This window comes from Balearica regulorum, chromosome 12, assembly GCF_011004875.1.
Source record: "Balearica regulorum gibbericeps isolate bBalReg1 chromosome 12, bBalReg1.pri, whole genome shotgun sequence".
In the NCBI taxonomy this organism is placed as follows: domain Eukaryota; kingdom Metazoa; phylum Chordata; class Aves; order Gruiformes; family Gruidae; genus Balearica; species Balearica regulorum.
This window is the reverse complement of record NC_046195.1, coordinates 23,408,163-23,428,920: the sequence shown is the minus strand read 5'-3', so window position 1 is coordinate 23,428,920 and position 20,758 is coordinate 23,408,163. Positions and strand designations below refer to the sequence as shown.

Below are 20,758 nucleotides of genomic sequence, written 5' to 3'. Positions count from 1 at the left end.
AGCAGCTGCAGAGCGGCGGGGCAGGACGCGCTGCCCGCACCGACCGGCCCCGGCCCCAGCGCTTCCGCCGCCATTTTGTGGCGAGGGGCGGGGCTTGCCACGGAACCGGAAGCTTGCAGTCACTTCCGCTCCGGCGCGTCCATCCAATGGGGGGGGTAGGCGGCCTTTTGGCGCCGAATGCGAAGGTGTCGCGCGGTGGGGAGCGGGAGGGGAGCGCAGCCCCGCGGCGCAGAGCGCCCCCCAGCGGCGGGGCGGTGCGGGGCAGCGCGGTGCCGCCATGGCGGCCGTACCACAGAACAACCTTCGGGAGCAGCTGCGGCTCCACTCGGCCCGCGGCGCCCTCAGCAAACCGGCCCCGCCGCGGCTGCGGCCGCCGTGAGTACCGCGGGGCCTGGGCGGGCGGCAGCGAGCTTCTGGGGAGCGGGGAGGGCCGCTAACGCGGGGCTCGTCTCTTTGCAGGGGCTTTACCTTCAAGAAGACGTCTCCGGCCGGCGCCCAGCCCCGGGGCCTCTGCGCCGCCGCCGCGCTGCGGGACAAAGACGTCAACACCTCCCTGTCCGCGCCCGGCTCTGCCCCCCCCGCCTCCGGGGACAGGAAAACCCACATCCAGGACTTCTTCCCTGGAGCAGCCAGCCCGCGGGGACGGGGCCTCCGGCCGGGCTGTGCGAGCGCGGCGCTTGCCAGGCCCCGGGAGGTGGCGAGAGGCCCCGCGGCCTCCGGGACGGGCAGCGCCACCGAGGGGCTGCCCGGTGCTCCCGCCCGGCAGGCTGGGCCGGTGGGTGCCGCGGGAGACGAGTGGGATGACATTGACGACTTTGACTTGTCGGGAATCGAGAAGAAGTACTGCAGGGCGGCCGTCCTGTCCCCCAAAGGGCAGCGGGCCCCCCGCAAGGCTTCCCACAGGTCACCGCCCCGCCGGGACCGGCCGCCTGGCTCTCCCGGGACCCGGGGCGATGGCTCGGGGCCTCACGGCGCTTCGGGGCGCGGGGAGACCTCTGCAGAGGCCGAACAACGACCCTTGTCGCAGCAATCTCTGATCTGCCTTGAGGATTTGGCTCCCTGCGGCGGTAACAAGGCTGAGGGCGAGGGCCTTTGGGAGGACTTGTCTGCTGACATCGTTTTGGACGATGATGGGGAAGAGGCTCACCCAGGTAACTATTTATTTTGAAGTACCGGCGAGCTATAAGAAAATAGATTCGTGTTTGCGCACCAAGGGCTTTGATTTTGCTTTTTTTTTTAAGAAATCAGAGGGGGCTGTGTGCTGGTACCTGACAGGTGGTCGTGGGCACGTGGATCTCATTTCGGTAACCGCAGCTTGTGGAAGTGCGGGGCCGCAAACAGCGGAGCGCTGCCTCGTGGCAGAAGTAGCAGCTGGTTGTGTGGTGGTACTGGAGGTGCAAGAATTCCCAGATGGCATCCCAGAAATGAAGGGCAATCATCTATAGGGATGTTATAGAAATAAAAGCACTTTTACAGCTCATATGAGAGAGAGACACAAAATCATCTTATGCCTAAATGTAATGATGAGAAATATTAAACCATAAAAAGAGATCTCTCTCAATTTAAAACAAAACAAAAAAACCCTCCAACCCTTGATTACGACCAAGTAGTTGATGACTGTCAGTCGCAGTGCTTCCTCGGCTGCTCTGTGTCCAGGCAGCGTCTCTGTTTTATGTGCCGTATCTGTTATGTTTTAAAACTTGTGAGCTTTAGTTGTGAAATGAGTATGTCTGTACAACTGGGTGGTATCAGTGTTCTGTGATGCTGTCATTACACTAAATGGTGAGAGGATTTGTGAACTCTATTTTTCTTCTTAAGAATATTTTGTTCCTTTTCCCCTCTTTCTGTGATACAAATTTTAATATATTAATGATATTGGCCTTTCTTTGTAGGATTTGTCTTATAAGGTAATGTAACCCTCTAATTCCGGTATAGGGACTATCCCAGTTGATGAGGCTACACTCTTTTTAAGCTAGTATTTAATATAACAACAGTTTTCTATAAAATCTCTTGCAGGAAAGTAAACTTCTTAAGTTTTTCCTTTCTGACAAGGAAGGGTAACTATAGACAAGCAATGTAACTTTTCCACTTAAAAGAAGGCTTGTGGGGGTTTTGTCTGTTTGTTTTTAATGGGGGAGAAAAAGGGACCAGTAGTGATTTTTTTTTTTTTTTTTTTCCCCCTTTGAAAGTCAGAAACCGTATTAACCGAGTGTTTTGAAATCTGGCTGGTCATTTTCTCCCTCTGTTCAGTTGCATTTTTTGTTTATACCGGGATGAGTTTACAGTGTTACCCAGCAATATGACTACACTTTCAGCTGCTAATGACAAAAGTGGTGAGAGCCAGCGGCCCAGCAGCAGTGAGAGAAACAGCCCCCTGGAGCTGGATAAGGTGGACATCGAGCCGTTCGCAAGCACTGAGCTTGAAGACGATGATTACTTAGATATCGTTCCACCCTCCCCTGAAGAGGAGCTGCCTCCCTTCTCACCTTCTGTAAAAAGCGTTAGGTAAAACAACATTCTTTGATAAAACTGTCTATCTTTGGGATGACTTTTTGAAAAATACCAAAGATGATATGAAACAAGTGCTTGTTAAAGAGTTACAGATTGAGTTGATCGTGTCTGTCTGGTGCTTGGCAGGTTAGCGGTTCACAGCTGCTATTAATGTTTTATGAAATACTTTTTAGTTTATGGCCAATGTTTACGGTGGCTTTTGCTTCAGAAAAAGCAGAATTATTTTTCCTTTCATAGTGGGAGGAAAAATAATTATTGAAGCAGGTCTCTCCATGTTGGTGCATGGCGGGGACAAACTGCTCAGCTACTTGGATTTTAACTGAGTTTTCAGAAATTTGTTTACCTCTTCCACACATTTTAACTGCTGTTATTCTAAAAGATAAACTTCTTTTGGAAGTGCGTTGGTTTACAGATATCTGTATTTTAATGACTTTTTCTTTTAATGCTAGTAAAATCTTTAAAGAATCTCCTACTGGGGGAGGATCCACAGCCAGCAGCGTTAAGTCTGTGCCTGGGAAGGTTGCCCCAGCGCAGCCTGTTGCTGAAAGCGATCCTAGTGCGGAGGATGCAGGTACACGAAGTGCTTTCAAATTCTATGCCTTAGATTTTGGGAATGGTTTGCAACTCCTTGCTCTCCTGCGTATCCCATGTAGTCTGAGAGCATGAACGAGCAGTGACCCATGGGGACAAGGAAGTGGGGGACCGAGACTCATGCAGGATTTTCAGATGTCGTGGGCTCAGGGGCGTTGTCTGATCCTGATTCCGGGTTTGTCAGTACCAGCCTGGGACACGGCGCAGGGCTCCTCTGTAGAACTTAACAGCCCAGATTGACCAAATCCTTCCTGCAGTCAGCTCTGCACAAAGGTGCAGCGTGTAAGCTGGAGCTGTGCTGGTGCTTCCATTTGATTCCCACGGGTGCTGGCTTTGGAAGTTCTGAGCTAACGTGTTTCTGAATTTACTTGCAGAATGAAAAGTTGCCAGGTGTGGCACAGCCTCGTTTTAAGGCTGCAGGTTCAGGCTTTCCTCTCAAGATACACAAAAGTGTACCTTATGGACTGTTCTACGGTGTCATTTAAAAATTTGTGTTTATAAATGCCCAGAGCAGTGTTTTTATGTTTATATTTTAACAACACTGTGCTGGAAATCACTTTAGTCAAGCTCCACCTTGTCATGCTTTGGTGTACCTACAGCAGAGTTCCGGGGATCGCAGCCCCGGGAGCAGCGGTTTGAGGTTCAGTGGGGAGCGCTGGCAAAATCCAGATGGTTTGCTGTGGTGCCAGGTTTGGAAGGGAAGGTCACAGGTGACAAATGCTGACTTTCACGTGTGGGAGGTTTTCTGCGGTACTTTCTAGACTAGAATTGCAGTGTAGTGTTTTCATAAAATGTGCTTTAGGGTGTTTGGGGAGGGGTAATTTGAGATAAGCAAAACATGTAAACCAGAATGGCTTTTTGGAAATAAGTTTGAAAGAACTCTGACAAGATTTGGAAAATATATATAGATGGATAATTAAAAGGCAAAAATATGTGGACTGACAGTTTATGCACACAGAAACAGTTACTTTATGTGAATGGACTTTTAAAAATATATAAAAAGTAAATTATTTATTGCCGTTTACTCTGTCTTTTGAGAGACTGATATTATCTTGTAACATATTCTAATACTGTACGCTAAAATCACTCCTTTTGACAGATAAAGGCCTGCATTTGGAACAGCAGCTCTACGGCGTCATGGATGATATCTGTGAGCTGGTAGATGCCATTCCGCTTCATGAGCTTAAGTCTCTGTCATGTGCAAAAGAACTTCTCCAGCAGAGAGATCTCAGGTACGCTTTAGAGCAACCCTCCGCCTTTCCACGCTCCCTGTGAAGTGGCGTCATGCCTGCAGGTGTCTCCATCGCACTGAAAAGACAATACGGGAAGATTTTTTTTTTTAAAAAAGCTTAAAATTACTGACCAAATGAAGAAAACCATCCCCAAAACTGCTGAAAGCGTTCGCAGTCCCAGTGTTCTGCCCGAAGAAAGACTCTGGTTCCACCTTCAGTCCGAGGCACGGAGAGTCCTGTATCTTTTCTCTGGAAGGTGGCGGCGCCAGATGCTCCCAGAGAAGCAGGGCGATGTGATACAACCTGCCAGGTGTCATCCTGATTTTCCATAACCGGGGGCATTTATTTCACTTTCTGTCTCTCAGACTGGCCATCACTGACTCCAGTGATTATGGCTTCTCCTCCCAGCTGTGTACGTGTCATCCTTCAGCCTGGTTATTGCTACTGCAGTATGCTGCCTCAACTTCTGCGGAGTCTGATGACATGATTTGTAGACAAAGTACTGTGATTTTGGGATTTTGGTTTGTTTTTTTTACTGGGCTGGGACTATGTGCTTTTTTCTGAACGCTCTCAGGAAAACTAATTTACTCCATTTCCTTGTATTGCTGTAGTCAGACATGGCCTTTAGAAAGGACATAACCCCGTAATTTGGTTCAAGCATATGTTTACTTTTTTTAACTTCAGGTTTGTGCCTCTAAGGTGTGGGTTTTTTTGATCAGTTCCTTGCTATTAGGAATTCTTTGATTTTAATGTCTGCGGTGAAGATGTAGTAATTTTGTAATTATTTTGTTCAACTGAATTCTGGTATTATTCTCTCTTCCTTAGATTAGTTTGAAATATTTTTAAAATATAGTGATACAGAATACAATGTAACCACCCTATGTTAATATTTTGAGAACAAGAGAGGCAAAACTGTTAATGTATGCTGTAGAACTTGATAAATTGTGGCTAAATATATTTTTTTCCTTCTTCCTTCCCTTGTTGTATATTCCAGGAGAAAATTGCTGGCCAATTCTGTCACATTGAACAAAAATAGTATAAACAACACTTTTCCTAGAAGCTGGAAGGCATGTCTGGGACGGGGCCCTCTGGCATGTCCTGGTACCACTCCGTGTTCTGGCCTGAACTGGAGCTTCAGTTCTGGCAGAGACTCGCCAAAATCCACCCCACTCCCATCTACGCTTGCTGGGACTGTTAATTCAAGCAACTTTTCTACCAAAACCCCCGAAATGTTTGATGCCTTGGATACCTCTTATGCCTCAAAGCATGGTATTGAGGAGATCACCTGCCCAGAAACTACAGCAGCATCTTCTTCCAAGGTAAACAGCAAAGACGGAGCTTCCCTCAGCCTCCGTTCTGGGATGTCCTTCAACAGCAGTGGGTGTGAAAAACCAGGAGTGAGCAACGGTGGAAACCGTCGTCTGCTGGAGGGGCCTCTTGCGAGCACAGCTCTGAAAGGTCAGAGCAGAGCTCCTGCCAGCATTCCTGCAGAGAGCAGTTCAGGTATAAACGACACCGACTTTGACCTTGATCACTTTGATATTGATGATTTTGATGAGGGCTGGGAGAATTCTGCGCATGTTTCAGCACCCGAGACGCCGTCTGTGTCGCTGTATCAGCCCATCAGGGAAGGGCCACCTGCCAAATCGCTGTCGTCAAAGATAATGTCTAGAGCCAAAGGAGCTGCTGTTGTATCAAATCCTGCTGCTCCGAAACCAAGCTTCTTGATGGCAACAAAGGACCGTTCAGGTAAGTTATGCTTATCAGGATTATTGTCTTTTCCTTTTGCAATATTTATTTTTAAACCTAAGGCCAAGTGACTTACTGTAGCTGACATCAATGCCTTTTGTTTCTGTGGAAATTTCTTTTGGTTTCTCTTTGCGAAGTCTCTCTTTTTTTTTTTTTTTTTTAAATTTTCTTCCAAGTGATGCCAAACTTCTTGAATATTTATTTGTCACATGGGTTGGGTTGCAGGCTGCTGGGAAGATGAAGCTGCTAAAATTGGAAACTGGAATGTTTCTGTGTTTTAATTAAATAACGGCTCTGTAGTTGTTAATTCAAAGCTGTATGACAGTTTTAGCTGTTTATGCAAAATGTTCAGAGAGGGGCAGTTGTTGAAGCAAACCTAATTCCTCTGGGGCACAGGGTGGGTCAGTATTGTTTGCGGTTAGGAGGGAGGTGAAAACGTTGCCGCCTTTCATCGTCTGCTCTGGCGCTGATTCAGCTAACACCTAGTTTTGGGTAACCATGAACAGGGAGCCTATTAATAGTAGTTTGTGACAGGGGTGAAGTTTGTTGGTGTAAGACGAAGCGTTTCATGCAGTTGGGTAGGAAGCTTGTTTCCAGAGACTTGCGTATAATCAAAATTCACACTTTAGCCAGTCTTAAATTCTAGATGAATGCAATTTTTTTTTAATAAGTCCTGATTTGAGTTTAGAAGGTTTAAAGGGTTGGAGGGGTGGCTAAGCCACCTGTTTATACTGAACGAGTTTTACATTGCAAGAGGGACAGCGCAACTTACTCTTGTAACTTATCATAAGTACATTTTCTTCGTTTACTAGATCCGCTGGTTAATAACCCTGCGCTGGAACGGTTCAGGGGTATGAAATTTTCCCATTCTGAAGAAATGGTGAATATATTTCACAGAAAGTTTGGTTTACACTATTTTCGGACAAACCAGCTGGAGGCTATCAACGCTGCTCTTCTGGGTGAAGACTGTTTCATCTTAATGCCCACTGGTATGTACCTCCAGGTGCCAGGCACCTGCAGGTCTCTAGGGCTGGCATGCACTTGAGAAATAGAGACCTGAAGCTCCTTTTGTGAGGCCCGTGACTAACTTTTCTCTTTCTCTGTGCCTTTGCGGAGGTGGCGATAAGTTGTGCTGCTTGAATTCTGTGGCTGCAGGATTTCTAGAGTATTGCATGCACTGTGGTGTTTTGAATATTCTTCCCTGTGAGGGTGCTGAGGCCCTGGCACAGGGTGCCCAGAGAAGCTGTGGCTGCCCCTGGCTCCCTGGCAGTGTTCAAGGCCAGGTTGGATGGGGCTTTGGGCATCCTGGGCTAGTGGAGGGTGTCCCTGCCCATGGCAGGGGTGGCACTGGGTGGGCTGTGAGGTCCCTTCCAACCAAACCAGTCTGGGATTCTGTGAATGAGGTGACCGAATTTCTGCCTGCCACAATATTCCACAGTATAACTCTTCCTTATCCTACAGCTATCCTATTAAAGGCAGTCATTGGTAAAAGTTAATTGTTTCTGAAAGTGCTGTAAAATGGGAAGTAAGAAACAGGTCTCCCCTCTCCCTTCCCCTTGGTATCTAATGTTGGTTGTTTAATCCTCACAGGTGGTGGAAAAAGCTTGTGCTACCAGCTACCAGCGTGTGTCTCTGCCGGAGTCACTATTGTTATCTCTCCACTGAGGTCGCTGATAATAGATCAAGTTCAGAAACTGAAGACTTTAGATGTAAGTTGTAACAGCTTACTGTGTTTAGTGAAACTGCAGATAAGTGAATCAGAAATATGAAATTTTATGGTAAATCTTATGTTTCTCAAATATAAACTGCAAAAATTGATTAGATGGAAACTGTAAAAGGCATACAAAGTTCTCTAGGAAGAACTAAATTAGATGAACTAGAATGTCTTGGCAGTCTAACTGCTAAATTTATTGATGCTTCTGTGTATTTGTTCTTGGAGCTTAGTTTTCAAGTAGAGGTGCCTGATTCTTAGATTCTGAGAGCTGGATTTAGACACCTAAATAGGAGCAGCCTGGCTCTGAGCAGAAATTAGCGCTAATGATTCCTGAGCTAGGACAGTTCTGGAGATGCTAAGCATTTCTGGGAAAGAAATACACAGAGAAAAGAAAGGCAAGTGCGGAAGATGTGTGCTCCTAAGGGTGACCACTTATGAACTGCTCTTGCCTCATTGAAGTGTCTTTTTCATCCTTAGTGTACTATTGAGATTGAGATCAGGGAAACAGAGGTGGATAACACATTTTAGGGCAAAACAGAGATGTTTTGGTGGATGAGACCAGAGAGACCATGATGCAGGTTTTGGAGCTCAGACCAATCCTTCTCTCGTGAAGTAAGGTTTTGATAGCCTGACTAGACGTGGCCCTTGAATGGTTCTCTGCCCTGCAGTGACTATTGCACCACGCTTCGGCCACGCTCTTCGCTTTCTGGCGTGCTGGATGCCGTGGCCGTAAAGGCCAGTTAAACTGGTGCTGTGGCTCCCAGGACTTGCAGCTGCAGAAGGAATTTCCTCTGCAGAGCCACAGCTGCCTCTTGTGAGAGGAAGAGGAGACAGAATCAGCTGTATTGGTGTGACCTATTTTTACGTCGCTTTTGTCCTTAGGATCTAATCCCTTTGTTACCGTTCAGCATGAATAGTAAGTTGTATTTTCAGATTTAGTATCCAGTTGCCGCTCCAAGTTGTATTCAATCTCTTCTGAAGCAATGCTGTTCTATGTGGCACTGTTCTTGAGGGTGTTACCGTGGTTTTGTGCTTCTTAGAAACTTTTGTTTCTTGTCTTGAGATCTCTGTTTTCTGAATTCAATCTCAAACTTACAGCAAGTGTGTTGAACAATAAACAAACATCACATCTGTTTTCTTTACTGGAAAGAGAGTTCAAAGAAAGCGGGCGAATCCCCTAAGTCAGCTAGTGGTCTGTTGGCAGAGCTGGGAGCAGAAGAATAGAATTAGGCTTATAGCCTTTTTGTTTCATCATTAGAAAAGTTCTGCAATGTCTACGCTACAGTGGGGGTTCAAATGTTACCTATAATTACACAAAGGAGCATTGAAAATGTTACATTTGCTGATGGTAAATGCGTATACTTTTTTATTTGGTTTATAACTAGATGTAGGACTAAATTTGGAGGTCCTTCTGTTTTGCTCATATTAAAACTTTGTTTGGTTTTTTTTTAATATAGATTGCTGCAACATATCTGACTGGTGATAGAACAGAGGCTGATGCTTCAAAAATATATATGCAATTGTCAAAAAAAGATCCTGTAATAAAGCTTCTGTATGTTACCCCTGAGAAGGTTTGTGTTGAATTTGAATTGTAAAATCACGGAGGTGACAAAAGGTGGATTACTATGAAGTACTGAAGGGGAAACACTGAATTTGGAGTAGGCTTCTGGGGAAAAAATTGTTAAATATTTTTTAGATAACTCAGTAAGACTCCATACAGATGTAACCAATTTCAGTCAGTAATTAACCACAAATGAGAACTGAGTATGTCTGTACAATTTGAATTCTTAAAACAAAAACCCCATGCCCATCCCTTTTGATACATCTTGCAGCGCATTGGTGGCTAATTGCTGTCAAGGAGCTATTAGGCTCTGGACTACTATGAATGGGATAATACAGGGAGAAAATATGTAACCATCGAGGTAATAGGTGATTGTCTAAAGATTGCCTTGTCCTTAATTATATGCTGTCTTTAAAAATGATACTGTTCCACGAGAGCTTTGTGTGAGGGGACTGTTTAGTGTACTGATAACACTTCTCTCTTCAGCATTGTCTTTCCTGTCTTACATCACATAAGTGATTTAAATTTACTCAAATTGTAGGACCTCTGGATAGATGATCCTAAAACCTTGTGGTAATCCCTCACCGGCTGCTTCGTTGCCAATTAAAACCAAGCTGATTGCCCCCATCTTCATGCCTTCAGGCTTTACCTGTGCAGTCAAGGTTAACTTTGCTGCACAGAACAATTGTTCTGTATTTAGTCAGGTAGGGTGATGCTTTGCATGTGAGTCTGCTCTCTGATGCCACTGGTGGATGTGCACCTAGGTTTGTGCAAGCAGCCGACTGATGTCAGCCCTGGAAAATCTCTACGACAGGAAACTCCTAGCGCGTTTTGTCATTGATGAGGCCCACTGTGTCAGCCAGGTAAAAACCTTGAGTTTTCCAAAATGGCAAAAGACTTAGTTGGAGCATCTTGCTCAGTTATGCTTGACTTTTGTTTTTAAACTAGTGGGGTCATGATTTTCGACAAGACTACAAACGCCTGAATATGCTCCGCAAGAAGTTTCGCTCTGTTCCAATGATGGCTCTTACTGCCACTGCGAACCCTAGAGTCCAGAAGGATATTCAGAATCAGCTTGAGATGCTAAAACCACAAGTGTAAGTTGCTCAGCGGTTTCCTGAAACAGTTTGTACTGCAGAAATTCTGAGTGAAAAACTTAGTAAAGTAAGAAGAGCCTTACAGGTCCATCTGAAATGCTGATGCAGTTGTATCTGATTAAATTCCATGCATACGTTCTCATTTAATGTGAGTTATATGCAAAAATATTGAAGTAAGAAGAAAAAACTTTACCAAACTCTTTCGTGCGCGATTAAGGAAGCTGTTTAATAGGAAATAACATCATGAAATTGTCAGTGTCACTGACAACACGTGCAAGTTGTATTTTAGGGTGCTTTTCATGAGAATGCTGGAAAACTGCAAAAGCTGGAAGTGTTTCTTAATTAGCATCGGCAGTAGCATAGATAATGAGGTACCACTGTGCCTGGGCTGTATCATAGTGTTTTCATTGTACATGATGGAAAAATAAATCGTTCTGTGTTGTTGAATTTCTTATTTTAGAAATATATTTTAGGGTAGAAGGAGGGAGGTGACACTCTGTTTTGCAAATTTGATGATCGAATGTGGATGCCAGTATTCAAAAGGAAAATGAGGGCAAGGCAAATCACTGTGCGCGTGTCTGGTTTGGGGGCATTTCTTCCTGCTACGTGGTGCCATGTAGATCTAGTTTTTCACTGCCACAGGAAAAATGCAGGAATTTTAGACCCAAAGAATGGGCAATGTGAATCTCTGTGGGCATAGTGGAACAATAATTCCTTTGCACATAATGCAGAGCAAGTAGTAGTTGGATTTGGGGCGTTCCAGTGAGCACCTAGTTAGTTGAAAGGATTGCTGCACCCATAGAGCTGATGAGCACCTGTGAACTGTCGTGTTTTAGGTTTACAATGAGCTTCAACAGGCATAACTTGAAATATGATGTATTGCCCAAGAAGCCGAAGAAGGTGGCAATGGATTGCTTGGAATGGATTAAAAAATACCATCCACGTGAGTACTGAGCAGCACAGTGCGCTCACATGTGTTTTTAGGAACTGCTCTTTTATAATGCTGTAGCAACCCCAAACTGGTGCCTTCCTGTAAGCAACTAATGCATTTACAAGAAAAACAAGTTGGAGGCAAAATGATATTATTGATAATGGGAATCAGGTTTATGGGCATCCTAAAGTTAGAGTTCAAGTAAAGATGGAAAAGTAAGGATTTTACCTTTTAGCATCGTGTCTGGAGTATAAAGGTCACCTAACAGCCATACTGTTTGAACGGTGTAAGTCCATGGGTCTGCTTATGTGCGGTTCCCCTTGACAATCTCTTCAGAGATTCCTACCTTTCCAGCTCCTGCTGCTGGAAGTTGACTACGCCAAGGTTCCTTCAGAGCTCCTCCAGTGCTGTAGCCTTGTATGTCACGGACTAAACTGCTCTCACTCTTGATTTATGTAGGTTTTTTTATTCATGTATTTTAAATCTAAGATTGCACAGTACTGAGCAGGAAAACTTGATTCCACCTTACCAAAAACCAGGAAATTGGGTGAGGAGAAACTTAAGAAAACATCTGATGTTAATAAAATTACTGTTCTTTATTATTAAGCAGTTATTGCATTATACTTACCAACCTCTCCCTTTTGGAATAGATGTATTTGCTTGACAGGTATGACTGTTAAGCAAGTGAAAGGGAATAAAGCTGTATTATAGCACAAATCTTTTTTTATATATTTGCAGATGACTCTGGAATAATTTATTGCCTTTCACGTCACGAATGTGACACAACAGCGGCGATTCTGCAGAAGGAAGGTCTTGCTGCACTTGCCTACCATGCTGGGCTCACTGACTCCAACAGAGATCTTGTACAGAAGAAGTGGATTAATCAAGAAGGGTGCCAGGTAAGAGAAAAGCAACAGGGGGAAAAAGTGAATAGAATTTAGAGCACTTTCATCCCTCGCAGCCTAGTAAAGAAATGCAAGTTGTGTAAGGGTATTGCCAAGTCGGATGCAGTATTGAATAATTGATCCAAAGAAATCTGCCAAAGCATGTTAGCCACCTCTTTGTTGGGAATTTTACAAATCAAAGACTGCAGCGCTGCAGCAAGGTGCGATACTCCAGGAGGAAGGAACTGAGCAGTACACAGCTTCTGAGACAGCTCTAGGCACACTGCTGGGTTGTACAGTGGGACTCAAATTTGGAGTTTTCCCTTTGTCTGGAATAGCCTTTCTGAAAGGAGCAGTGGCTTTGCTATTTTGTACTTGTCTTGCACCATTACAGTTCAAATTCCAGGTTCTGCATGGCTTCACAGTCCTGATTGCCTATTTTTTTGGTACAGAGTGCTGCAGGAATGACTTTCATAACTCCGCGTAACAAGTTGTTATTTCCTTTCTAGGTTATATGTGCAACGATTGCCTTTGGAATGGGAATTGATAAACCGGACGTACGCTACGTTATCCATGCTTCTCTTCCTAAATCTATAGAAGGTTACTATCAAGAATCTGGCAGAGCTGGACGAGATGGTGAAATGTCTCACTGTCTGCTCTTCTACAGCTACAGCGATGTAACCAGACTGAGGCGGCTAATACTGAGTGAGTTCTCGATTTGTGACTTAAAGGAGACAATGTTAAAGAAGTCACTTCGCCACTGGTCTCTGTTTCATTTAGGCTGTGTTCTTTTCTCATTGAGAAGCGCTGTGTATTCTATGGGATTGCAAAGAACTGTGCATCTTTACCCGAGTGGTTTTCTGTAATGAAAGATTTTTGTCACTTTTTTAGCCAAAAACATTTTGCTTCATACGTATCCATCCACATCTTGATTCTTGTCATTCTAGTCTTCTCCCTCTTCTCCATTTAAAATTTTAGAGGTAAAATCTGTCCCAGGTTGGTTCTGTACTAACCTACTCATCTTTTTTTTTTTTCTTTTTTTTTTTCTTTTTTTTTTCTTTTTTCTTTCTTTTTTTTTTCTTTTTTTTTTTTCTTTTTTAAGCAAAAAGGACTATTGTGTTTTGTCTATCTGATAATCTATAAAAATGCAGAGGTGCAGATTTAACAAATACAGTTGAATTTGTTGCATTTCAGTGGAGAAAGATGGAAACAGTCACACAAGACAGACCCACTTTAACAACCTGTACAGTATGGTTCATTACTGCGAGAATGTAGTCGATTGCCGGAGAATTCAGCTTTTGGCCTACTTCGGGGAAACTAACTTTAATCCCACCTTCTGTAAAGATCACCCAGAAGTAATTTGTGATAACTGCAGTAGAAACAAGGTAAAAATTTCGTATTGTGTTCTTAAACTGATTTTTGCATTTAGCTGCATTAAAAAATGATTACGTGACATTCAGGCAAATGGAGAAAATGAATAAGACGCCTTGTATTTTTGTGATGATGGATGCATTGAATGATTTCCAGGATTTAACCTAGAGTAGAATTACACAGACTATCCACAGACTTCTGATGCTCCTATTTCTGTCGGAGGAGGACTAGTGAGGTGTAAGGATGTTCCTGAGTGTCAACTGTCTTGGCTACAGTGCTTACAGGAGGCAGGAGCTAATGGGAGATCCGCAGGAATGGCTACAGGGATATCTCTTCAGCTGCCTCTCCCGATGTTTTCAAGGCAGCTTTGTGCTGCCAGAGCAGCGCGAGTGCCACGCGAGGGGGGTTTCACTGCTTGAGGTGGCCCAAAGATTGGGGACTGAGGCGAACACGTTAGCGGCGTGCAGAGGAGCAGAAGAGACAATAGCTGCTGAAGCAGACGGGGAAGGGTTACTGGTCTCTGTCATCACGTGTAAAACTGATCTGTTTTATCTCAGTCCTGTGTTTGGAGCGTTCCCTTACTTAGCTGTGACTGTAACAAAAATTGACTAGAGTAATGTGTATTCAGTCCAATCTTCTCAATTAATGCGTATGGGAAGTATAAGTTATAGTGCATCGCAGCAGAATAATTATGGGAATGCTTTCTGATCGATTTACCTTGATCACCAGGACTCACACAGCAATCTTGCAGCTCACTCTATAGAATTAATGCAACAGAGATTACATACAACTGTCTGGTATGTATTATTGCATTTTCCAGAGTATCATCAAATCCAGAATTCCTGTGACTATCTTGGATCACCTTAGGTGTACTAACCTAAAATCACCATTTCTGTGTATGGAACAAAATGAATTCACAGCTGGAAAAAGCTCAATAATGAAACCTGAGGTTGTTAGTAATGATTCGCATTAGGACAGAACCACATAACGTTGTTTCCTAATCATGTCTATTTTAATAGGATTACAAATCAAGAAATGTAACAGATGAAGTGAAGAGCATTATAAGATTTGTACGAGAGCATTGTGGACAAACGGGACGAATAAATGGAAAGAGAAACGCAGGTTCTGGAAGATACACGTTGAATATGATGGTAGACATTTTCTTAGGTAAGTAGTATTCTTCCAGAAACAACACCTAAAGGGAATTGGTGCATAAATCCCTGCCTCAGCATCAGGAGGTCTGCGCGATACCAGCAGTGGTTTAAAAGAAGAGATGTTTTGCAAAATTATTCTTCCCAGGAATCTCTTGGTAGTAAATGATCCAAAATAAATCAGACTAAAACTTTAATCCGTTTCAGGTTGCTATAGTGATAATATTCGTTTTCTGGTGGTGCTTGGACTTTCTGGTGCCTCAATGCATTTTTTTTATGTGAACAGACTATGGAAAGCCCTTGGGAATCTTCCACAGGTCTGTAAATACATCCATGCGTAGGCTTTGTAATCGCAGGCTAATCCTGTGATGTCTGTTGCGCAGGTACAAAGAGTGCAAAGATTCAGTCTGGAATATTTGGGAAGGGAGCTGCCTACTCAAGGCACAACGTTGAAAGACTGTTTAGAAAACTGGTCTTGGACAAGATTCTGGATGAAGACTTGTACATCACAGCTAATGACCAAGCGGTAGCATATGTAATTCTAGGAGAGAAGGCTCAGGCTGTGCTAGATGGATTACTGCAGGTGTGTAACAATTAATTATTGTTTTCCTTCTAATGTATTGTTGTAAGGGACATGCTACGGTTTTGATGCAGCATACACTCTGGGGTAGTTTGCACATGGCTTGCCTACCAGGTGAAGTACAGGAACTAATCTTTAGCAGGCACGGGCAACAGAATCCAACAAGCATGATTTCTAGTCCAGTATTCAAATAATAACATTGTGAGGCAAAAGGTGAGTTTCAGAGGATTGGAGAGGATGAAATCTTTCTCTTCTCCCCCATCCATCCGATTCCAGCCTGACAAGAAAGGAAAGTTACAACCAATGCAGAAAAAGCTAGCTAAGAAGAAAAGAAGGAACAGTGCTGCCTTCTCCTGTGGTTCCTGCTCTATTTTTTCCAGCCGTTGGTGAGCTCTGATGGAAAAGGCACTTCCAGAAGGCCATGGAACCAGGCCCAGAATTGCTCAAGGCAATGTCTCCTCTGCATTGGTGCTGGGTTTGGAGAGGAGCAGAGCCTTCAGCATTAGACCTAGTGACTTCTGGAGCTAGCTGTGAATAAGGGTCTCAGGATTTTTTCCCTGTGTTGTGTCTACTCTGCTAGTTCTTTGTAGAAGAAACTTAGGGGCGGTTGAGAAGCCTGTAAAAAAAAAAAAAAAAGAAAAAAAAAAAGTGGATTTTGGTCCCTCAAATACTTTTGGTTTCCTTCACTGTTTTCCAGTGTTGTCAATCAATCTCCTAATGATAGCTGTGCAGTAACTCCCCTGACAGAACTTACTGATTGCCTTAACAGGTGGAGTTTCATGAAACAGAAAATGCCAGTGCCATCAGAAAGCAAAGGGCGTCTGTGGGAAAAATGTCACAGCGGGAAGAGATGGTTAAAAAGTGCCTTGGGGAACTTACAGACACATGCAAAATGCTTGGGAAAGTCTTTGATGTGCACTACTTCAATATTTTCAGTACTTCAACTCTAAAGAAAATAGCAGGTAAGGTCAGCTTCTTGTTGCTTGGAACCCCTTGGCAGTAGAACACGTGTGTGACTGTAGACAGAAAATCTACAACTTTTATGGTTTAGAGAGACCCAGTTTAAGCATTCATAACTGAGGGAGTGCTGTGGGAGTGGCTGACACGGTACACGTCCCTTGGAGCTGCAGTTTACGCCGTAGCAGTCCTGCTGGGTAAGTACAAGAGCCGCCCAAGTCGTCGTACTGCAAAACAAGCTTCGAAGCATTGTCAGAGAAAACCCTTGGACTATTTCTTGTGCTAACCAACGAGAAGCAAATCTGCTAGAATAAAGGCTTACTTCCTTAAGGCATTCATTTCCTCCAGAATACTCTACCATGGTCTCTCTTTAAAAACAGTCAGATTGTTTGACGTGTCTAATTGGCACCTTGTTACGTTACAGAAACCTTGTCATCTGATGTGGAGGTTTTACTGCAGATCGATGGTGTCACAGAAGACAAACTGGAAAAATATGGTGCAGAAATAATTAAAGTGATGGATCAGTACTCTGAATGGACCATACCAGGTTTAGTATACTCTGTACCTAAATGTGTCCTGTCCTGTTCACTACCTTTCCTCCTCCATCAGAACTTTCACTCTAAAGTTACCTTGTTTTAAAAACAAATAACTAATCCTCACAGTTTAATAATTACAAATAGGAGCAATTGCACATTTTCAGAACATACAAAGGCCTTTGCTATCTTCTCGCTAGTTAAATTCAGCACATCTCTGAAAGGCTAAAAAAGGAAACTGAGAAATAGGCAGACTGCACTGCTCCGAACCTGTTAGTGACTGGGATTTATGTCATATGCTTAGTTAGCAGGAGAATTCTGACCTTAAGGTTAAAGGTCTTGCACCTCCTGCATATTGTTACACCCGCACCTACTACATATGGGGTAATGTTGTAGCTGGCAGATAATCAATGACGACTACCTTTTATTTTTTGTACTAATTGAGGTCAGCAAGTTCAGCTCTTCACTGACTAGCCCTTGCTCAAACACGAAGACCTTTTAAAGTGAGGTGTAAAAAAGCCATCGGGTCAGGATGGCGGTATTGTACAATGCCTTTGCACACCTCTAACCTCATGTACAAGTTCAGCTCCATGGAGAATTGAGCCCGGAGACTAGTAAATCGTAACTTGACGGGAGCGTAGCATGTAGCCTATGTTGTAATTGGAGTATTTAATGCAGGTTGGCTATTGGATTTAACATTGGGGCCTGTAATTTTAAAGTGATTCACCTTTACTTTTAAGGAGGTTGTGCTTTCATACACTGCAATGTGAACAAATACCGGCTACAAACCTGATTTTTAAGTATTTTATTCTGCTGGCTGTACAAAGAATCACATCCCTCTTGGTCATGACTGATTGAGAAGGAGCTCTCGGCGCTCCGAGCCTGTCAGTGTCTCCTGATGCTGTTTTTAAAAACAAGTGTTTGTAGTATTTATGGTATATTCCATAATTCTTTCCAGCTGACATGGGGAAGAGACTGTAAAGGCAGAAACCCCAGCGTTACCAAAATAGCTTAGACAAGAAGCCAAGCCAGAGAAAACAGGACTGGCCAGTATTCCTTTATGTCATGAGATAAACCAAAACTGCCTTCTGTCCTTGCTTTACACCAACCTACAAAACACCTCTAGCTGAGCCCGGAGCATCACCAGGATGAAGGCAACACAAAGGGGGTTTTGCACAGCAAGGACACAAGTTTTGGTATGGTCAGCGTGTCCTATCCTGTCTTGATTTCACTAATTTTAACTCCCTGTCTTATCTGTAGAAGATGCTGCCTGCCAAAGCGTGGACACAGCTACGGGAAGCACTGGCACACCCGAGAGCGATGAAGCAGCAGAAGATGTAGTTACAACCTCCAGCTATTTTTGCAATAACACAGACCAAAGAAGGAAAAGGAAAAGGCTGCCCAACTTCAGAGAATCCAAGAGGAAAAAGACAAGTAGCGGTGGTAGCCAGCAGTTTCATCCCAAAGGGTATGTTGGTTGTGCGCGCTTGTAACCTTTCTTACTCCAGAACAGCATGACGATGATCCCAGAACTGCACTGTTATCCCTCTGCATTTTCTTGAGTAACTGCAGGCTTTAAGCATGGCTTCAAAATTAGCCTGGTACCTGGTAGCAACAGCTCCACTTTGGTTTTCTAGCATTTTCTGTTTAAAAAGTTCCTGCTGAGGAAGGATATTTAACAGTCATCCTCTGTTTCTCACTCATGACTGCCACAAGCTAAGTAGTGACGCTAAATTTCAGCGTGCTGCCACAGCCGTTATTAGCAGGATGACTGGTTCTGTGCTTGGAAACATAAAGATGGCTTGAAACTTTGGTTCCCAGTCCCTTGTTAATTCAGAACTTCTCCCTCTGTGCCATACAAGGCAACACCTGCGTCAAGACCATAACGTTTGGGTCCAGGAGTCTGGCTGGTCTTGAGCTTCTGGGGCAGATCCAACACCAAACTATTGCAGGGGGATGAAGGAGCCAGGCTGGGCCTTGTCCTCTGAGTCGATTACCTTATTTTAGCAGTTCATTTAGTTATTAGTCTGGTAACTCCAGTAGTAGCAGTTTGTGCTGAACGTCTGTGCTTTGAAACATGATTAATCAGTGCTGGGAACGAGTGAAAAAGGAGAAATGGTTGAGAGAATGGTTGGAGAAACTCTGCCCTCCCCAGACCTTCTTTAAAAATGGGTTTGTATCTGTGACATTAGAAAACTTGAGCAGGAAGTTCTTATTTGGGTTTTGTAGTCATGCCTTTTAAAGGTTTGCCGTGTTCGTAGCTTGCCTTGCACAACAAGGAAGTGAACTAAAGTTGCCTGTACCGTGGTATGGTCGGGTTACTTAATCCCTCGGCCTAGAAACGTTACCTCGTTTGGTATATGAGATAGAGAACATGAGGTAGAAAAGAGCAGTTATGTGACAACCTCCGTCTTGTATTTCTGAAATAATTCTGAAGGGGGTTTTCTCAGTCTATACGTGTCATAGAAATTGCATTATCTCTCAGCCAGGAGGAGTTCAGGCCATTTGAAAGAGTCGCTCTGGCTCTGGACGGTACTAATGTGCTTTCCAAAACATCCTGTAAAATCCCCACCTAAAGAGTCATGCCTAACTTGTAAAGACTCTTCGATGTTATTGGTGTATGAACTGCTTACTTTCTACTGCTTTAAAGTTGTATTCATCATCAAAGAGAAAACACAGTCATCTTTATCCAAACTCATGGCTTTCTGCTGCTATCTGTTCTTGCCAAGGATGTCTCCTTCTCTGCCCTGATTTTCCTCATTCTGGTCTTTGTTTTTTGTAGCAAACAGCAGTTCCCAGCTCAGTAGGTTTTACTGCCACCCTTTTCACCTTCCCATCTACTAAAATATTAGTCATTAAATGCTGTTGACCCTTAAGTGTCACTTAATGTTGATACTCTAATTGGATTAATAGGAGTCAGGTTGGTTCAGCATTCTTTATCCCTGTTGCTGGCTGCTTCCTGCCCTTAGGCAAATGCCAGAGCACAGCTACGCTTGATTTACATTTCAAAGGTATTTTTGCAGCCATGTCTATTAAAAAAAAAAAAACCCAACAAAAAAACTTTTAAAATAGGAAGGCATTGTCTTGTAGAAAATCTAACGGTGGTGTATACGTAAGTACACCACGGCTATAGGGAGCAGGGCGAGTAAAGCCGCTGTTTGACGCACGTATCTGCTCTCTGAATTTTGCAGTGGTTACAGCAAGTACAGAAGGACCAAAAGGCCGTGGAACGCAAAGGCTCCAGCTTCATCTGCCTGCGGCTCAGCACCGTGCCGTGGCAGTGCTGCGCAAGGGGCTGCTGCAAAGCTGGGGATTATGGCACCGCCGAAGCCCAGAAACAGGCACTTCCTTCAGCCTTCCTATTCCCTAGTGTAAACAGGAAAATGTACATACTGTATGATAGCGAGCCCTGAAAACGTGATCATTGTTTCATTTGCTAAGCCTTCTGAGACTTGTACATTTGTCAAGTACGAAAACCTCACATTAAATAAATGGTTTTAAACTCATAAGCTTATTTGGACCTTTCTTTCTACTGTAAACAGAGCATAGAGAAGCTCTGCCCTTTCTGTGAAAATAATCACTGTAGGCCTGCTTTACAGCTGGAACTGCACATCCCAAAGATGCCTCTGTTCTTTGCCCTTGCCTCTTGTGCAGGAACCTCGGAGCTCGGGAGCTGAGCTGCTCTTCTGGAAGTTCTTGTCTGGGGATGTTCACCTGACGTATATAATTACCGTTTGTAAGCTTCAAATTCTATCCCAGGGAAGAGGGGAGCCTTGGAGCCTCCCGAGAGCACCAAGCCCTGCCCCTGCTGTGCTTTTTTTTAGTTGCTAAGTTCTTACTTTTTTTTACATATCTATATTTTTAACCTGTGATCTTGTTGCAGCCACGGTGAAGGG

At 43.9% G+C, this 20,758-nt stretch overlaps 1 protein-coding gene across 3 annotated transcripts; it reads left to right on the top strand.

Annotated features, from left to right (window-relative positions):
- Positions 1–140: 140 nt before the first annotated feature.
- BLM (BLM RecQ like helicase) lies at positions 141–20,365 on the top strand. 3 transcript variants are annotated; one of them, XM_075764404.1, is made up of 22 exons: positions 141–375; positions 460–1,151; positions 2,316–2,505; positions 2,961–3,082; positions 3,705–3,812; positions 4,202–4,334; positions 5,329–6,083; positions 6,896–7,072; positions 7,674–7,792; positions 9,255–9,368; positions 10,123–10,221; positions 10,307–10,455; positions 11,292–11,398; positions 12,125–12,285; positions 12,780–12,975; positions 13,465–13,655; positions 14,661–14,808; positions 15,176–15,375; positions 16,142–16,334; positions 16,754–16,876; positions 18,123–18,330; positions 20,054–20,365. In XM_075764404.1, exons 1-22 carry the CDS (start codon positions 278–280, stop codon positions 20,235–20,237), a joined length of 4,467 nt encoding a protein of 1,488 aa, XP_075620519.1. In that variant the 5' UTR covers positions 141–277; the 3' UTR covers positions 20,238–20,365. The 3 variants fall into 3 exon arrangements, with proteins under 3 accessions (XP_075620519.1, XP_075620518.1, XP_075620520.1); XM_075764403.1 differs by having other exon boundaries at positions 3,702–3,812; XM_075764405.1 differs by lacking the exon at positions 3,705–3,812.
- The last annotated feature ends 393 nt before the right edge of the window (positions 20,366–20,758 follow it).

What these genes read in the sequence shown, in the direction of transcription:
- BLM (XM_075764403.1), top strand. Translation starts at nt 278, where the DNA reads ATGGCGGCCGTACCACAGAACAACCTTCGGGAGCAGCTGCGGCTCCAC. An exon ending in TGTATGTTACCCCTGAGAAG is followed by an intron (nt 9,369 to 10,122) that starts GTTTGTGTTGAA and finishes ATGTGCACCTAG; the next exon opens with GTTTGTGCAAGCAGCCGACT. An exon ending in TTAATCAAGAAGGGTGCCAG is followed by an intron (nt 12,286 to 12,779) that starts GTAAGAGAAAAG and finishes TTTCCTTTCTAG; the next exon opens with GTTATATGTGCAACGATTGC.